Genomic DNA, 16,912 nt, shown 5'->3' with positions numbered 1-16,912 from the left:
CTTTTTTTTTTGTCTGTGAAGCTCCTTATTTCCCCTTCAATTTTGAATGATAGCCTTCTGGATAGAGTATTCTTGGATTCAGTCCCTTGCTTTGCATCACTTTGTAAATTTACTTCCATTCTTTTCTGGCCTGTTGTGTTTCTGTTGAGAAATCATTTGATAACATAATGGGAGATCCCTTGTATGTAACTTTCTGCCTCTCTCTTGCAGCCTTTAAGATTCTCTCTTTGTCCTGAACATTTGCCATCGTAATTATGATGTGTCTTGGTGTGGGTCTTTTCGGGTTCACCTTATTTGGGACTCTCTGTGCTTGTGTGACTTTTTTCTTCCCCACATCAGGGAAGTTTTTGGACAATATTTCTTCAAATAGGTTTCTAAGCCTTGTTCCTCTTCCTGTTGTTCCTGTTGTATGTTGCTTCATTTCATGTTGTCCCATAGCTCCCTTAGGCTCTCCTCCTGTCTTTTAACTTTTTTCTCCAATTGCTGTTCAGTTTGGGTGTGTTTTGCTTCCCTGTCTTCTAATTCACTAATTCAGTCTTCTGCTTCCCCTAGTCTACTGTTGAAACTTTCCATAGTGTTTTTTATTGCAGCTATATCACTCTTCATTTCTTCTTGATTCTGACATAAGTTGTTGATTTTTTCATCCATTTCTTCTTGATTCTTACATAAGTTGTTGATTTTTTCCTTCATCTGGTTTATGAACTCTAGGACCCTTATTCTGAATTCTTTTTCTGATGTATTGCATGTCTCTGTTTCACTTAGCTGCTTTCCTGGTGATATCTCCTTTTCTTTCCTTTGAGGGTTTCTTTGTCTACCCATGTTTGATCTCACCAACAGATCTAGATGTTGAGTTGTTCAGGGGCTGCTTCTTGGGTGGCAGTGGCTCCTCGGGCTGTGGTTGCTCCTTGGGCAGTTGCAGTAGCAGCTGCTCCTCAGTTGGCAGCTGCTCCTCTGGTGGGTGCTGTTCGCAGCCGTGTTGGCTCCTCTGGCTGGTGTGGGGAGGCTTCTCACACAGCTGCTTTTCCTCAGACAGAGGGTGTGCTGATCACGAGGCTGCTGTTCCTTGGATGGGGGTGGGCTACATGCAGCTGCTACTCCTTGGACTGGGGCGGACTGCTCACATGGCTGCTGTTCCTTGGATCGTGGCTGGCTGTATGCTGCTGCTGTTCCTCTGCTGGGGCAGGCTGCTTGTGTGGCTACTGCTCCTTGGACAGCAGCCGGTTGATTGCAGGGCTGCTGCTCCTCGGACAGGGGTAGGCTGCTCGCACGGCTGCTGTTCTTCGGATGGGAGATGGGCTGCTTGCATGGCTGCTGCTCCTCAGACAGAAGTGAGCTGCACGAGTGGCTGCTCCTCCTCAGACGGGGCCAGGCCACTCACCCGGCTGCTGCTTGTTGGACAGGTGCATGCTGTGTGTGGCTCTGCTCCTTGGACCGGTGCAGGCTGTGCAGGGCTGTTTCTCCTCGGACGTGGGTGGTCTGCTCTTGTGGCTGCTGCTCCTCCTACTGGGGTGGGCTGCTGCTGCTCCTCTAAGGGGGATGGGCTGCTCGTGGAGCTGCTGCTCCTCGGATGGGGGTGAGCTGCTCACACAGCTGCTTCTCTTCGGATTGGGGCAGGCTGCTCATTTGGCTGCTGCGTGGACGAGGGCAGGTTGCTTGCGCAGCGTGCTGTTCCTCGGACTGGTGCAGGGTGCAGGCTGTGTACAGCTGCTCTTCCTCAGATGGGGGCGGGCTGCACGGGGCTGCCACTCCTCAGCCGTGGGCAGTCTGCTCGTGCAGCTGCTGCTCCTCGAATGGGGCGGGCTGTCTCGTGGTTGCTGCTCCTCGGACACGGGAGCGGGCTGCTCTCACAGCTGCTGCTCCGTGGACAGGGGCAGACCCCGTGAGGCTGCTGCTCTTAGGCCTGGGGCGGGCTGGTCACGGGGCTGATGCTCCTTGGACAGGAGCAGGCTGCTCACGTGTCTGCTGCTCGTGTGGTTGTAGTGCCCTGGACTAAAGTGTTGGGCCGGTCAGAGGGGAGCGTGCTTCAGAACCCACAGGAGCCTGTGCCCGGGGTGGCTGGAGACTCGTTGTCCATGGTACCACAGCCGAGGTAGCAGGTCCCTGGCAGGGGTGGCTGTAGAGTTCCAGGTGTTACCTGAAGGCACCCTGGGTGGGGGTGAGGCTGGGCTCTCAGTTACATCAACTCTCCCCTTTGAAAAGACGAGGCCTCTGAAGAAGAGCTGGCCTCCTGCTACTGTTTGCAATGGTAGCAGAAGCTGCCTAGTTAGGCTAGCTCAGTTAGCCTGCCCCCGAAGGTCCTGCGGGGTCTAACTGTGACACACACACACACAGACACACACACACACACACACACACCCCACATGACCACAGACTCCTCTTTTGCTCCCTCACTGCCACCTTCTTCCTGCCTCTGTAGCTGGGTCTAGGGTGTAATTGACACGTTCGTGGATGGAGTTTCCTCTCCACGTGACTGATTATGTGGCTTGCTCTCTAGCACATTAGCCAGACAGGATAAAATTCACCTTAACAAGACATGACACAAAGGAAACAAAGCATGAATGTACTGACGACACTGATAACCCCAATATAAGTGATCACCTGAGAAAAGAGAATTAGGGGAGAGAAAAGAGAGCACAAATGATATCTAAGAGAGAAAAAGAAAGATAAGAGAGAAAAGAAAAGGGAGAATATATATATCTGGGGAGAAAATACCACAGAACCAATAGATAAACCAAACAAATACAAACACCAAACACCCAGCAAAGAGGGTGGGGGCAGAATCTGTAGAGGCTGAGCTAATATACAGAAAATAAGGTTAAGAATTGGATAAATATTGGGAGGACCTCAATTCAGTATAGAGGAAGTAGAAAAGGAATGAGTGGATAAGAAGAGAAAGAGGAGAACAAAATAATATATTTATAAAAAAATTGATTTAAAAAATGGTATAAAAATAGAAAATAGCAAGTAAAAATAAAATAAAATGGAATGATGGAAAAATAATGTGAAAAGAAATAGAAAATAAAGCAACAAACAAAAAAAGGAAAACAAAGAAAATGCAAAACAAAGAGCTAACAAAATAATAATAATAAATAAAAATAAAAATGAAAAATTGAAATGTCGTTTCTTTGGCTGGCTTAGGATTCCAGTCTTCTGGAATGTCTGCAATTTTTTTTTTCTGTTGCTGGGACTGAAGGCCTCTCTATACGCCAGACCCTGTGGACTCCCAGGGACTATTCAGATTTTTTTAATCCTTTGTACCATTCAAGGTGGAATCTGGGTGTGGCTGTATTTGTTGCCTGGAAACTGAAGGGAGGGGCTATATCTTCTGGAGAAAATGGTGCCCGTTCCTGGGCTCAGGCGTGACTCAGCACTCAATTTGCTGCCACCTCTCCTGGACCCCCTCCTCTCCCCAGCTTCTCCCCAGACTCCACTTGTCCGCACCTTCTCCCGCACCTCAGCACGGGTGAGTGTCTGTATCCGAAATGTCCTATGAACAGGGTTCAGTGAAAAAACAAACAAACGCCGGTCACAGAAATGGGAAAGACTGAGTCTCTGTGAGCTCCTCTCTTACCGGCACTGCATGGTCTGGTCATCCCTTCAGGCTGCCCCCTCTGGGCTCAGTCTTGCGTGATTATGGAACCCAGATCTTGAATCCCCCGGCGTCAACAGTCCTGCGAATCTCCTTTCCATAGTCAGAGGCTGTGCCTGTCCCAAGGGACACGGCTGGGTGCCGCACGGTTTCCCTCTGACCCTCTGGGCTCAGAGATCTGGCAAACTTTCCTGCCCAGATCCCTGGTTTTTACCTTTCCAGGGGAACTCTGCCCTTCCCGACTGCAAACTGTCTCACCAGCTGAGTCTCCTTCACCAATTTGGGGTGGATGTTATTCGTTTCAGCTGCTCATTCTATTTTCTCCAGGAGAAGCCTTGGGACACGTCGGCCTATTCCGCCACCATCTTGTCTCTCCCTAGGTGTATGATTTTTGTCCAGTCTCTTCCCACACCCCCCAAACCCCCTTCCCCCTGAGAATTGTCAGTCCACTCCCTTTCTATGCCCCTGCTTCTATTCTATTCACCAGTTTATTCTGTTCGTCAGATATTTATTCACTTGATTTTTAGATTCACTTGTTGATAGATATGTATTTGTTGTCACTTTGTTGTTCATAATTTTTATCTTTACCTTTTTCTTCTTCTTCCTCTTCTTAAAGAATACTCTTCAGCATTTCATATAATACTGGTTTGGCGGTAATGAACTCCTGTAGCTTTTTCTTATCTGTGAAGCTCTTTATCTGACCTTCAATTCTGAATGATAGCTTTCCTGGGTAAAGTAATCTTGGTTGTAGGTTCTTGCTATTCATCACTTTGAATATTTCTTGCCACTCCCTTCTGGTCTGCATAGTTTCTGTTGAGAAATCAGAAACTGTTTTTTCTCTTACTGCTTTTAATATTCTCTCTTTGTCTTTTGCCCTTGGGATTTTAATTATGATGTGTCTTGGTGTGGTCCTCTTTGGATTCCTTTTGTTTGGGGTTCTCTGTGCTTCCTGGACTTGTAAGTCTATTTCTTTCACCAGGTAGGGGAAGTTTTCTGTCATTATTTCTTCAAATAGGTTTTCAATATCTTGCTTTCTTTCTTCTTCTGGCACCCCTATAATTCGGATGTTGGTACGCTTAAAGTTGTCCCAGAGGCTCCTTGCACTATCTTCATATTTTTGTATTCTTTTTTCATTTTGCTTTTCCAGTTGGGTGTTTTTTGCTTCTTTGTATTCCAAATCTTTGACTTGATCCTTGGGATCCTCTAGTCTGCTGTTGGATCTCTGTATATTATTCTTTATTTCAGTCAGTGTATGCTTAATTTCTAATTGGTCCTTTTTCATATCCTTGAGGGTCTCACTATATTTCTCGGAGGTTTCTAGAAGATTCTTGAGTAACCTTATAACCGTGGTTTTGAACTCTATATCCAGTAGTTTGCTTTCCTCCATTTCTTTCATTTGTGACCTGTTTCTTTGTCTCTGCATTTTGGCTGCTTCCCTGTGTTGATAGAGTGCCTTTCTGTGTTAGGTGTCCCTATAGGGCCTAGTGGCTCAGCCTCCCCAATTACCTGAGGTGGACACTCTTGGTGCACCCCTTTGTGGGCTTTGTGCACAGTCTTGTTGTAGTTAAGTCTTGATTGTTGTAGGTATCACTGGGAGGAATTGACCTCCAGGCCAATTGGCTGTGAGAATCAGCTGTGTCTGCAGTGGGAGAACTTCTGAGCTGGAGACACTCTTCTGGGGCAAGACTTGCTTCAGTGGGGCTTTGGTGCTCACTGAGTCTGCCCCCTGAGTGTGTCCCTTATGGATCTGAGGAGTTGTAATCTGGATGGTCCCACTCTGACCACTGGGTACACTGGCTCTTGGATCTCTAAGGAGGTGCTAATTTAGCCTCTGCCTGAGGCTACCCAGCAGGAGCTATGGAGAGATTCCTCTTCTTTGTTTGGGGTTTGGAGGTGCCCAGATGAGGCCCAGCTGTGAAGCAATGCAAGCTGCTTTGGGGCCTTGGACCTTCTTTTGGAAGTTCTGGGTCTCTCTGATTCAGCTGCAGTTTGGTAGGTAATTTTCAGGTTGTGGAAGCTCCATTTTCTAGCGTCCAGTGTTTCAGGTGGAGAGAAGGTCCAGGTGAGAGTTAACCTGATCTATTAAAGAGTAGATGGAGAACTGTGAGCAAAAGACAGATGGTAGTAAAGGAAGCTGAAGACTTAAGCAAAGGCCCTTTGTGTAGGGTCTGGTAGGTGATGGAGGAGTTTGGATATTCAGTGTGGAGAAAACCTATTGAAAAGTTTGAAACAATTGAGTAACAGGAGCTTACATTTCACTCTTTGCTACTGAGTAGAGAATGATTACTAGAAGGGAAAAAGATGAGGGAAGGCTTTTCAGTAGTGCAGAAGAGAGTTCCTGCTGGCTTGAAGTTGTGTGATAGCAATGAAAATGGAGAGGAGTAGACAGGTTTGTGACATATGTTGAAGAACCAGTTGGTAAGAACTGCTTATGCAGAACTTGAGGAGAAAAGAGAAGCAAGGATAACTTCTGCAACTTTGATGGCAGTAACTGTGAGGATGATAGTGAACTTTCTCATATAAGGAAGACAGAACAAGTTCAAAGAGATGAATCAATAAATAGTGCCCATATGATATCTTTAAACATTTAGTTTTTGCATAACATAGATTGTCAGTCTTGAGTATTTAAAAATACTATGTGATGAACGCACAATTTTACGGAATCAGAATCTGGGAAAATGCCTATTGCTAAAATGGAAAGAGATTTAAATAATTATTTTAGACCATGATTTATTTTAAATAAAGATACCTCCAAAACATTCCTAAAAATACATGCATAACTTTTTCACACACATACACAAAAACCTCAGAGAAGAATATCTTATATTCTAATTCATCATTTTACTACATTTACAAGCAGAAAAGTCTTAATAATTTCCAGTTTTAATTTTATATATTAAAACCACTTTCTTTTTTTCTTTGCATAAAGGGAAAAAATGCGTAATTTTATTTTATTTTATTTTTTTAATATATTTTATTGATTATTACAGAGAGGAAGGGAGATGAATAGAGAGTTAGAAATATCAATGAGAGAGAAACATCGATCAGCTGCCTCCTGCACACACCCTACTGGGGATGTGCCCACAACCAAGGTACATGCCCTTGACCAGAATCGAACCTGGGACCCTTCAGTCCACAGGCCAATGCTCTATCCACTGAGCCAAACCAGTTAGGGCAAAAAAAAATGAGTAATTTTAAAAAATCTCTTCATAGAGTTGAAATTGTTACTAAAACACCCACTTAAAATAAGAAATATTTGTAAACATTTATACTCATACATGTTTTGATTTTTCTGGAACTAAGACAATTCTTGGAAACTTAACTATAGACCAAAGTTAGTGTGGTAAGTATCTTATAAAGAGACTTTTTAATTCTGAGTAACTTGGTAACTGAAAAAAGTCAATTTAATTATTTGGAAAAAAATGAATAATTGGATTTATTTATTTATTTATTTATTTATTTATTTATTTATTTATTGTTAATCCTCACCCGAGGGTGTTTTTCCATGGAATTTTAGAGTGAATGGAAGGGAGGAATGGTGGGAGGGGAGAGAGATTAACATCGATGTGAGAGAGATACATCAATTGGTGGTCTTCTGCATGTGCTCCTACCAGGGCCAGGGATCAAACCTGCAACCCAGGTACATGCCATTGACCAGGAATTGAACCCAAGACCCTTCAGTCTATGGGCTGATGCTCTAACAACAGAGCCACACCAACCATGGCTGGATTCTATTTTTTAGAAAACATGTAGGTGCCAGCTTGATTTTCTTCTCACCAAACCTTTTAAGAACTTGGTAATTTAATTATTTTGGGTTGATAATTCAATTATAAGTTTAACCCTGCAGAATTTTGAAAGCTGTATATATATTGAACCTACTGATTGAAATCTGAAAATATGGCCATTGGACTTGAAATGGGTATGTCACATCTAAAACATTTTGCATGACAAATTAAATACCATTCTGTGGTTGAAATGTAGTGACCTATTTCCAAGTAATATTTTATTTTTTTTAAAAAAATCATTAACTTTGGAAATTTATTATTGGGATAAAAATATTTTGTTGGAATCATAATAAATCAGTATTGACAAACAAGTTCTTTCTTTCTGTCTATCCCTCCTTCTCTCCCTGTCTCCTTCCCTCTCACTTCCTCTACCCTGCTCTCCTACCCTCCCTTCTCTCTCCCTTTGTCCATCTTCCCCTCCCCCACTCTTCTTACACCCTAATCTCACCCCATGGCAGATGGTACGTGAACAGTACAATTCAGCCACAGAAGGCACCCACATAGAGCGGCCAGAGAACCAGTATGTCTACAAAATTGGCATTTATGGCTGGAGAAAGCGTTGCCTCTACTTATTTGTTCTTCTTTTACTCATCATCCTTCTTGTGAATTTTGCTCTTGCAATTTGGATTCTTAAAGTGATGTGGTTTTCCCCAGTAAGTATTTTATTTTTATCTATCTGTTTGTTTGTTTGTTTATTTATTTATTTATTTATTTATTTATTTATTTATTATTGCTGGTAGGCATGTTCTGGTTATGTTTGCACCATCACTTCATCCTTATTGTATTGGTAGAAGCTTTCTTTAATATAATTAATGTTTGTTTCCTGTCTGTTATCAGAATTTTCAGTAGCAAAAATACATATAACACTTTCCCTTTTTACCCTTTTAAATAATTTCAGTGTAAACTATATACTTTGTTGGGTTTTGTTTGTTTTATTATACTTTTTATTAGTAATTATCTTTACATGGGGGAAAATTGTAATGATCTTGAGTTTATGCTTGGTTGAGTCATGATTGCTTAATAATTATTTAATTCTTTAATTGGTAAAATTTTGTTATATTTTTCTAATCTCATTAATTTATAAATATTTACCATTCAGATTGTACTTTCTCATTTTTTAAAAAGCTACATGCTGACATGCAATAAATTCATGTCTACACTTCAACATTTAATAAGTAAAATATCACTAGTCCTAAGGAATTCATATTTTTAAACAACCTCATATTTCTAAGATAGCTAGTTAATTTTATATGCTCTGACAATATTTTGTGTATTTTTTGAAAAAACAGTTATATAATGTAGAATGTAAAATAATTACAGTGAGAAAAAAATGCTGCAGTGGACACCATAGGTAGGTAAATCTGCTTCTCACATTCATCTTGAAGGTGTGATATAGACATGGTTTTTTTCCAAGAACAATAGTTTTAGCATTCAGCCTGAAATACCTTCTATTAATTAGTATCCTTCACTTTCTATGCAATAATTTATATTATACCATAATTTTATAGGCAGTAGACATATTAATTTTGTTGTTGGCATAATAAACAAATATTTATATTTTCACACATTCAAATAGGTAAAATATAATCCAATCAAAATATAGCTTGAAATGTGTTAATATATTAAATAAATGCATTTAAAATAGTTAATATAAATATATAATATATATAAGTATATAATATATTTATATTATAAATTATATGAATATTACACATAAATATCTTTAAGTTGTCATTTCTTCTTTAAAATTTATAGCAACAATATTTTTACAGTATAACAATAATGTTTAGTTCCATAGGACAACTTCTCTTTATAAACGCAGCACAATATATGGTATGCATGTTTGGTACATCACCTGCCTTTTATGTCTAAATTTAAAATATCTTATTTTTTTGGAGACTGAATCAAGGTTGAACTTCTCAAATTATAAGCTATGGAATCTGTCAGGGAAGCCTCCTGACTAGAGGACCCTGCATCAACCTGTGGTCAGTCCCTCAGTTAGCATAAAGCTAAGAGAAAATTTACTGGTAGTAAGACCCTTAGAAGGGCCTGGGAGAAAGAGGAAGCCATCTCATAGCCCTGCATGGGCAGGGGACAGCCAGATTTTAAGTCTCTTGCACCAGTAACTGAACTCCATCATGTCTTATTTGGGATTAAGATTTATAAACTTAATTTTGTTGCTTTGGGTATTTCATGATAATCTAGAGTGTGCTATGAAAATCAAAATCAAATTTAATGATAATAATGACAATTAATAAAATGTCTTTGTGTTATTAAATATATTAATTTTACTTTTTAAAAAACTACCTGGTTTATGCAGTGATAGGCAAAATTCTAAGAAGGCTTTTCCCATGACCTTCATCCCTGGTGTTGTGCTGTATAATCCCCTTTCCTTGAGTATGGGCAGTACCTGTGATTTGCTTCTAGCCGACAGAATTTGGCAAAAGTGATGGGATTGGGTTACATTATATAGCAGAGGTGAAGGGACTTTGCAGATATAATTAAGGTTCCAAATCAGTTGATTTTTAATTAGTCAAAGGGAAATTATCCTGAGTGGACCTGATTTAATTAGGTAAATGACCTTAAGACCTTTGATGAGAGATTCTCTCACTAGCCTTGAAGGCATGAGATGCCATGTTATGAGGGTCTATGAGGGGGCCACTTGGCAAGGAACTGCAGGTGGCCCCTAGGAGCCAAGAGTGCCCCCTGAATGACAGCCAGAAGGAAAATGGAGACCTCACTCCTACTCCCACAAGGAATTATCAACCACCACGAAAGCTTGAAAAAAACCCCAAGCTCCAGAAAGGAACCCATCCTCACTGATACATCAGCTGTATGAGACCCAGAGCATTAACCAAACTCCTGACCCATGGAAACTGTGAGATAGGAAATTGGTATCACTAAGCTACTACATTTGTGAAAATTTGTTACATGGCAATAGAAAATCAGTACAGTGTTCTCCATTATTCAAAAATGTGTTTCATTTCTATTACTGGATATTGACCCCCCCCCCAAAACAAAACAAAAAAATTAAAAACTCTAAAATACCTAAATGAACTTACCTGATGATCTATATTCTTAGTCATTAATTATTAAGAAATATTTAATTTTTTTCTTTATGTTGCTGGATATTGATATCTTTTAAGTAACTGAGTAATCAGCAACAAGATAAATAATTTAGCCTAATCTAATAATGTATATTTTAACTACTTGCTACCTGGGAAGTTATTTCATTATAAAGTAAATTATTCCTTTTTAAAAAATTTATCTTTATTTTTGAAAGTATTACAGATGTCCTCTTTTTTTCCACATTGATCACCCTCCTCCCTACTCCTGGCCCTTCCCAGGCCTTTACCCCACTATTGTCTGTGTCCATGGGTTGCACATATATGTGTATAAGTTCTTTGGTTTATCTCTCCCCCCCCCCCACCTTCCCTTTGAGGATCTTCAGTCTATTGAATGTGTCTCTGGATCTATTTTGTTAGTTTATTTTGTTCATTAGATTCACATATAAGTGAGATCATGTGATATTTGTCTTTCTCTGACTTGTTTCACATAGCATAATACTCTCCAGGTCCCTCCATGCTATCTCAAAGGGTAAGAGATCCTTCTTTTTTATAGCTGCATAGTATTCCACTGTGTAAATGTACCACAGCTTTTTATCCATTCATCTACTGATGGGCACTTGGGCTGTTTCCAGATCTTAGCTATTGAAAATAGTGCTACTATGGACATGGGGGGGGGGTGCATAGGACAGGTACATGTAAAAAAAGAAACTAGCCCAGCCAGTGTGGCTCAGTGGTTGAGCTTCAACCTATGAACCAGGAGGTTAGGGTTCAATTCTTGGTCAGGGCACATGCCGGTGGCGGACTTGATCCCCAGTAGGGGCATGCAGGTGACAGCCAATCAGGAATTCTCTCTCATCATAGATGTTTCCATTTCTCTTTCTCCCTCTCCCTTCTCTCTGAAATCAATAAAAAAAATAAAAATAAAAAAAGAAACTAGACTACCATCTTATATCATACACAAGAATAAACTCAAAGGGATAAAAAAATTTAAATGTTAGTCAGGAAACCATAAAAATCCTTGAAGAAAACATAGGCAGCAAAATATCAGAGATCTCACATAGCAAAATTTTCACTGATACAATACCTAAGACAAGAGAAACTAAGGAGAAAATAAACAAATGGGACTACATCAAAATAAAAAGCTTCTGCACAGCAAAAGAAACCAGCATCAAAATGAAAAGAGAACTCACTGTATGGGAGAACATATTTGCCAATGATACATCTGATAAAGGGTTAATTTCAAAAATATATAAAGTACTCATACAACTTAACTAAAGAGAGACAAAAAATCCATTCAAAAGATGGGCAGAGGACCTAAATAGACACTTCTCCATAGAGGACATACAAATGGCCAAAAAACATATGAAAAAATGCTCAACGCCACTAATCACCAGAGAAATGCAAATTTAAAATGACAACGAGGTACCACCTTACACCTGCCAGAGTGGCTACCATCAATAAATCAACAAACAATAAGTGTTGGCAAGGATGTGGAGAAAAAGGAACCCCATTACACTGCTGGCGGGAATGCAGACTGGTACAATCACTATGGAAAATTATTACTTTTGCAAATATTTTTATTATGCATGCTTATTGTTTTCATTTTAATAGCTAAAAAATTCTTGGATACATTATTATGATTGATTAATAATTTCATCATAATTGAGGAAATCACTGAATATATATATATGTATTGGTATATACTTATTAACATGAAAAAAGTTTATATTTGAAAAGGTCTGTCCTTCTAATTTTAAAAACTCATAACTGAGTTTGCACAATTCATTCATGCCCATTAATTCAGTTTATCCTCATAGTTTTTGTGGCTTAAGTTTTTCAGACTACAGCATAATAAATACCAGAATCCATGAAAATCAAGAGCACCTAAGCAAGGTCTTCAGAGCTGTCCCACACTCATAGGTAGTACTATGAAGGCAGTATTCAGATTTGGTGTTTTTGCATCATATCCAAAAATGCCTCCCGGGGTCTTATGGGACCTAATAAATACCATTTCCCCAGTCAATCAGAACTGAAAGGGAGAAAAATGAGTCGGGGGGGGGGGGTGGGAACTCAAAATAACATCTATACTACTCATGAAAGCTGATTGGAGGTTGTAGGTTTGGATCTGGCCAAATGTCTTGCAACTCAAAAATAGAGAGGTCACCAACTCATAGGCAGCATGGGAAAACTTCAGACACTTCTGCAGGGGCAAAAACCTGACCACCTTGCTGCACTTCCTTGTGGGCCATCCTGTACCAACAGTAGATGGGAAAGCTGGGAGGCAGGTAGATCCCCAGGGAGAAGGCACTGCTCCAATAATCTGGTGCTCTGCTTAACTCATCATCCATGCAGGTCGCTTCTGCTGCCTTTCGGTGCAAACTCTCACGGAAGTTCCCTCCCTGCATCCTTTGCTTAGGTGATCTAACGTAGATTTTTTCAAACTGTCAAAGAGGGGAAGTCAGGATATAAGTTAGAAAACAGAGAGCCAGAAATATGGAGGAGAGCAGAGCCCACCCAGCCACTGTGGGGACCTAGTGATTCCTGATCCTGGTTATAACAACTGTTTAAAAGCTCTGTCTGTAGGAATCTGAGAAGAAATGCCTCCAATGTGTTTATCCAATCTGAGTTATTGAAAATTAATTAGTGCATTCCCTTCCTATTGCTCTAAAAACCACATTAGCTCTTAAAATTCTACTTTAGCTTAGTGGGTTTATTTTTTTTTTTACACTATTCCCTCTGCCTACAACAACTCCACATACACACACATACACATCATTAGAAACTCAGCTAAAAATCACACAGAGGTATTCCTTGACCACTCCCATCACAGACTCTGGTTTATTTTCCACATCATATCATGCATCACATTGGTGTTTGTACATTTCTTGTGGTTGTTGAATGTCTGTTCACCCTTTAAGATCATGTCAGTTAAGCCTAGTAGACCCAGTGCCTAGCATAAAATAGACACTGTATAAATATTTTTGAATAAATAATGCCTGATTGAATGACTGAATAAAAGCATTTTTCTTATCTCTTTTAATTGTTGTTATATGTTTTTAGCAAATGCATAGAGAAGGACACAAGGCAACCCAGAAAAAGCAAAGGTGATTAAGGAATAGCAGAATAAGCCTGGCCCTAAAGCGTGGATTAGAGAGGATCTTAGAGGATAAGCATAAGGAGGGGAAGAAGAGTGACTCCCCTGGCAGTTACCTGGGAAAGTAATCACCATGTGGACCTGGCAGCACTTACAGAGACAGCGCTGGGGACACACACAGCTGTGCTGGATGTAGGAACAAGCTACTGTCTCTGTCTCCATGCCTGCCTTTGCAGATGCAGGGTCCACATGGTTGTTACATTTTTAGCAATCCAGATTACAGTAATTTCTTTTTAAAAAAATATATTTTTATTGATTTCAGAGAGGAAGGGAGAGGGAGAGAGAGATAGAAAACATCAATGGTGAGAGAGAATCATTGATCGGCTGCCTCCTGCACGCCCCCTACTGGGGGTTGAACCCACAACCCGGGCATGTGCCCTAGACCGTAATCGAACCTGGGACATTTCAGTCTACAGGCCGACGCTCTATACACTGAGCCAAACCAGTTAGGGCCAGATTAATTTCTTAAACTGCTTGTTCCTCCTACCCATTTGTTTTTCAAACTAATGGAAACTATGATCAATGGAATTTTAAATCAGTAGCGCGGTTTTGTTTTTTTCCCCAAATTATTTATAGCTTCCTGAAAAAAATTATGTCAGTGCTTTTTAGTCTGAAAACCAAATTGAAATGTTTGATTTATAATGTTACTCATAATAGAGTAGGATTGACCCAGAGGTCACAGACAGTAAGAACATGAACTAAGTTAATGGCATTTACTTTCTAAGAAGACACGATATTATTAAGCCTGAATTTAGAGAAGGAAAATAAACCTAGAGTATAGAGGAATTTCGTTTTCCCTGATATCAGTGATATAAATCCTATGATTACTGGTGTCTAGGGATACAAATAGCATTATAGTTTTGATTTTTATCTCAAGGATATTCCTTCAATTTTCTTATTTTAATTTTTCTGAGTGATTTAAGCATGTATTAACAATTGAGAAATAAAGAAGGCAAAACCACACAGTCTCATAAGCCACAGGTTCTTGCTGTGCAAAGTGATAGCTTGAATTAGAAATATAATTAGCATTCTTGTCATGTGGGGTATTATTATAATAAAATAAATGTGTTCTAGATGTACCTATTCACTTGCTTCCCTTTTCTACTAATAATGTCTTTTGGTAACATAATTTGTTTTCTCTCACAAATGCTAATTAAGATAGTTTCTTATAATTATAAACCAATCTAACCTCACTTACTTGTTTAAGTGTTATTTTTTTAAAAATTATTTTAGATATACCATAATATAGTGGGAAGAACATTAGCCTAGGAGTCAGACTGGGTAAGAATCCTGGCTTTAATTAGAATTATGTTAATCTGTGATTTTCTGATGGTGCACACACACACAAACAAGCACTGTTTGTGATTTTGTTAATTAGATGCTTGGTTTAAGCTTGCATCAAAATACCTTAGACAAAGTTGTTCTTTATTTTCAGTACCTATAATCCTGTTGAACTCTTCATTGTGAAACAATGTGCAAAGTCACACTCAGACAAAAAAATCATCATTCCATTGGTAATATATGGGTCTCTGCATGGACAATTTAGTAGATGTTAATATAATTAGTATAAACTAACTAAAACAAAGATTTTTTTTTTTTACTAATCACAATTGCTATATAGCCATAATATTTGAACTGTATACAACTGTCAAATGTGGAAGTCAGACCAATTTTAGATACTCTATTTGCACAAAATGTGAAATAACAGAATTTCAAAAATGATAATATTCAAAAAAATGAGACACACAGAAGCAGATTATTTACTACCTTGTATTAATAATAAAGAATATAGAATTTCAAACATGTTTCTCCAGAGTAATCTCTCTATGCCAGGGTTCATGATTGCCATTCCATTAAATAATCTAAAACTCTTTAAAAGTGAATTTATGTCTTATCCTCTCTCTTGGCCCAGTTCAAGTACCACCACCACTGAGAAGTAGGCTCTAAATTCTCCAATACACTTTAATCAGGTCCCGTTCTGAACTCTTGAAATTGTCTAAATGACTAGTGTATCTTTTTGTCAGAGAAACCTGAAGGGCCAATAGATTTTGTATTTTTTGAATCTCCAGCCATATCAAGGGGCCTTAGACATAATTAGGTACCAAATAAATACTTTTCTTTATCATATAAGCTCTTATGAATAGATCTATGTTATAGCTATATGGTTTATCTACCTCTTTGTTATTTCTTTTGACAGTGTGTTAGAACCCAAATATATATATAAAATTCCTCACTTTTGTAGCTTCCCAAGTGTTCTTAGCACTATGGTCTGATTATTTGTTTTGAATAATATATGAATTTCAAACATATATTTTGAAAATACAAAATTCTTTTATGAAGTTAAGTATTATCTGTATCAGGTGCCATGTTAATCTATTCTGATTTTTCCAGTTGTATATTCATGCTGCTAACTGAACATACTGTTTAGTAATGCTTGAGGCTTTTCTGGTCATTGACTATCTTCCTATCTCTGAAACAGTGGTAGCTTTTCTCCTATTTCCTACCATGGGTGCTTTTATTAGTTCTACTTCACAAAATAGAAAAGAAGCCTGTCTATATTATTTTTTTCTAGTACACAGCACACTGCTACTACATAATAGGCACCACCCAATAAATATAGATGTACTTTAGTTGAATTATCAGAAATTAAATAATATTCTGAGATCACAGAGACAGAAAATGAGAATTAGGATTTGCATCCTTTCCATTTGATTTGAAATCAACAATTTTCCACTCAACCACACTCCATGTGATATCATAAATTGTGGTAGTAAAAAGAAATAGTTGACCATTATACTTCCCTAACATGATAAAGAATGTTTACCACAAACCAGCAACCAAAAACATACTTACTACTGAAACCATGGAAGCATGCCTGTTGAAAGAATAAGAAATACATATCTGGTATCACTACCATAATTTAGCATTTTTCTGAAAGTTTGACAAATGCAACAAGACAATTTATTAAATAAGGGATAGAAATATCTAAATAGCAGACAATTTGAAAAAAAAGTACTTGTAAATGATATGTTATAAACACTAGAAGAACTAAATGGAAAACTGCTGAAACAAATATGAAAGTTTGCAACATGCTGAGTAACAAAATGAGGTACAAAACGGTGTTCACTGCACACCCATATTTGAGTTTGAACTAATTAGAAATGTAATGGAAGAAGAAGAATTATACTTTATATAGCAATCTATACTAATATAAGGGTAATATGCTAATTAGACCGGGAGACCAGCCATTCTTCCGGACAAAGTCATGGTGGTGGGGCTGAGGCAGAGGCAGTTAGGGGCAATCAGGTCGGTGGTG

At 38.9% G+C, this 16,912-nt stretch overlaps 1 protein-coding gene across 1 annotated transcript in view; it reads left to right on the top strand.

Moving 5' to 3' along the window:
- Positions 1 to 3,434: 3,434 nt before the first annotated feature.
- SGCG (sarcoglycan gamma) overlaps positions 3,435 to 16,912 on the top strand; it is a 148,637-nt gene continuing 135,159 nt past the window's right edge. The window contains exons 1-2 of the mRNA XM_014449703.2: positions 3,435 to 3,463; positions 7,833 to 8,027. Coding sequence (XP_014305189.1) covers positions 7,833 to 8,027 — 195 coding nt within the window. The 5' untranslated portion in view covers positions 3,435 to 3,463. The remainder of the gene's footprint in view (positions 3,464 to 7,832; positions 8,028 to 16,912) is intronic.

The sequence above is a fragment of the Myotis lucifugus genome, unplaced genomic scaffold (assembly GCF_000147115.1).
Source record: "Myotis lucifugus unplaced genomic scaffold, Myoluc2.0 scaffold_7, whole genome shotgun sequence".
NCBI classification, from domain to species: Eukaryota; Metazoa; Chordata; class Mammalia; order Chiroptera; family Vespertilionidae; genus Myotis; species Myotis lucifugus.
The sequence above is the reverse complement of the archived record's forward strand: the minus strand, read 5'-3'. Positions and strand labels throughout refer to the sequence as shown.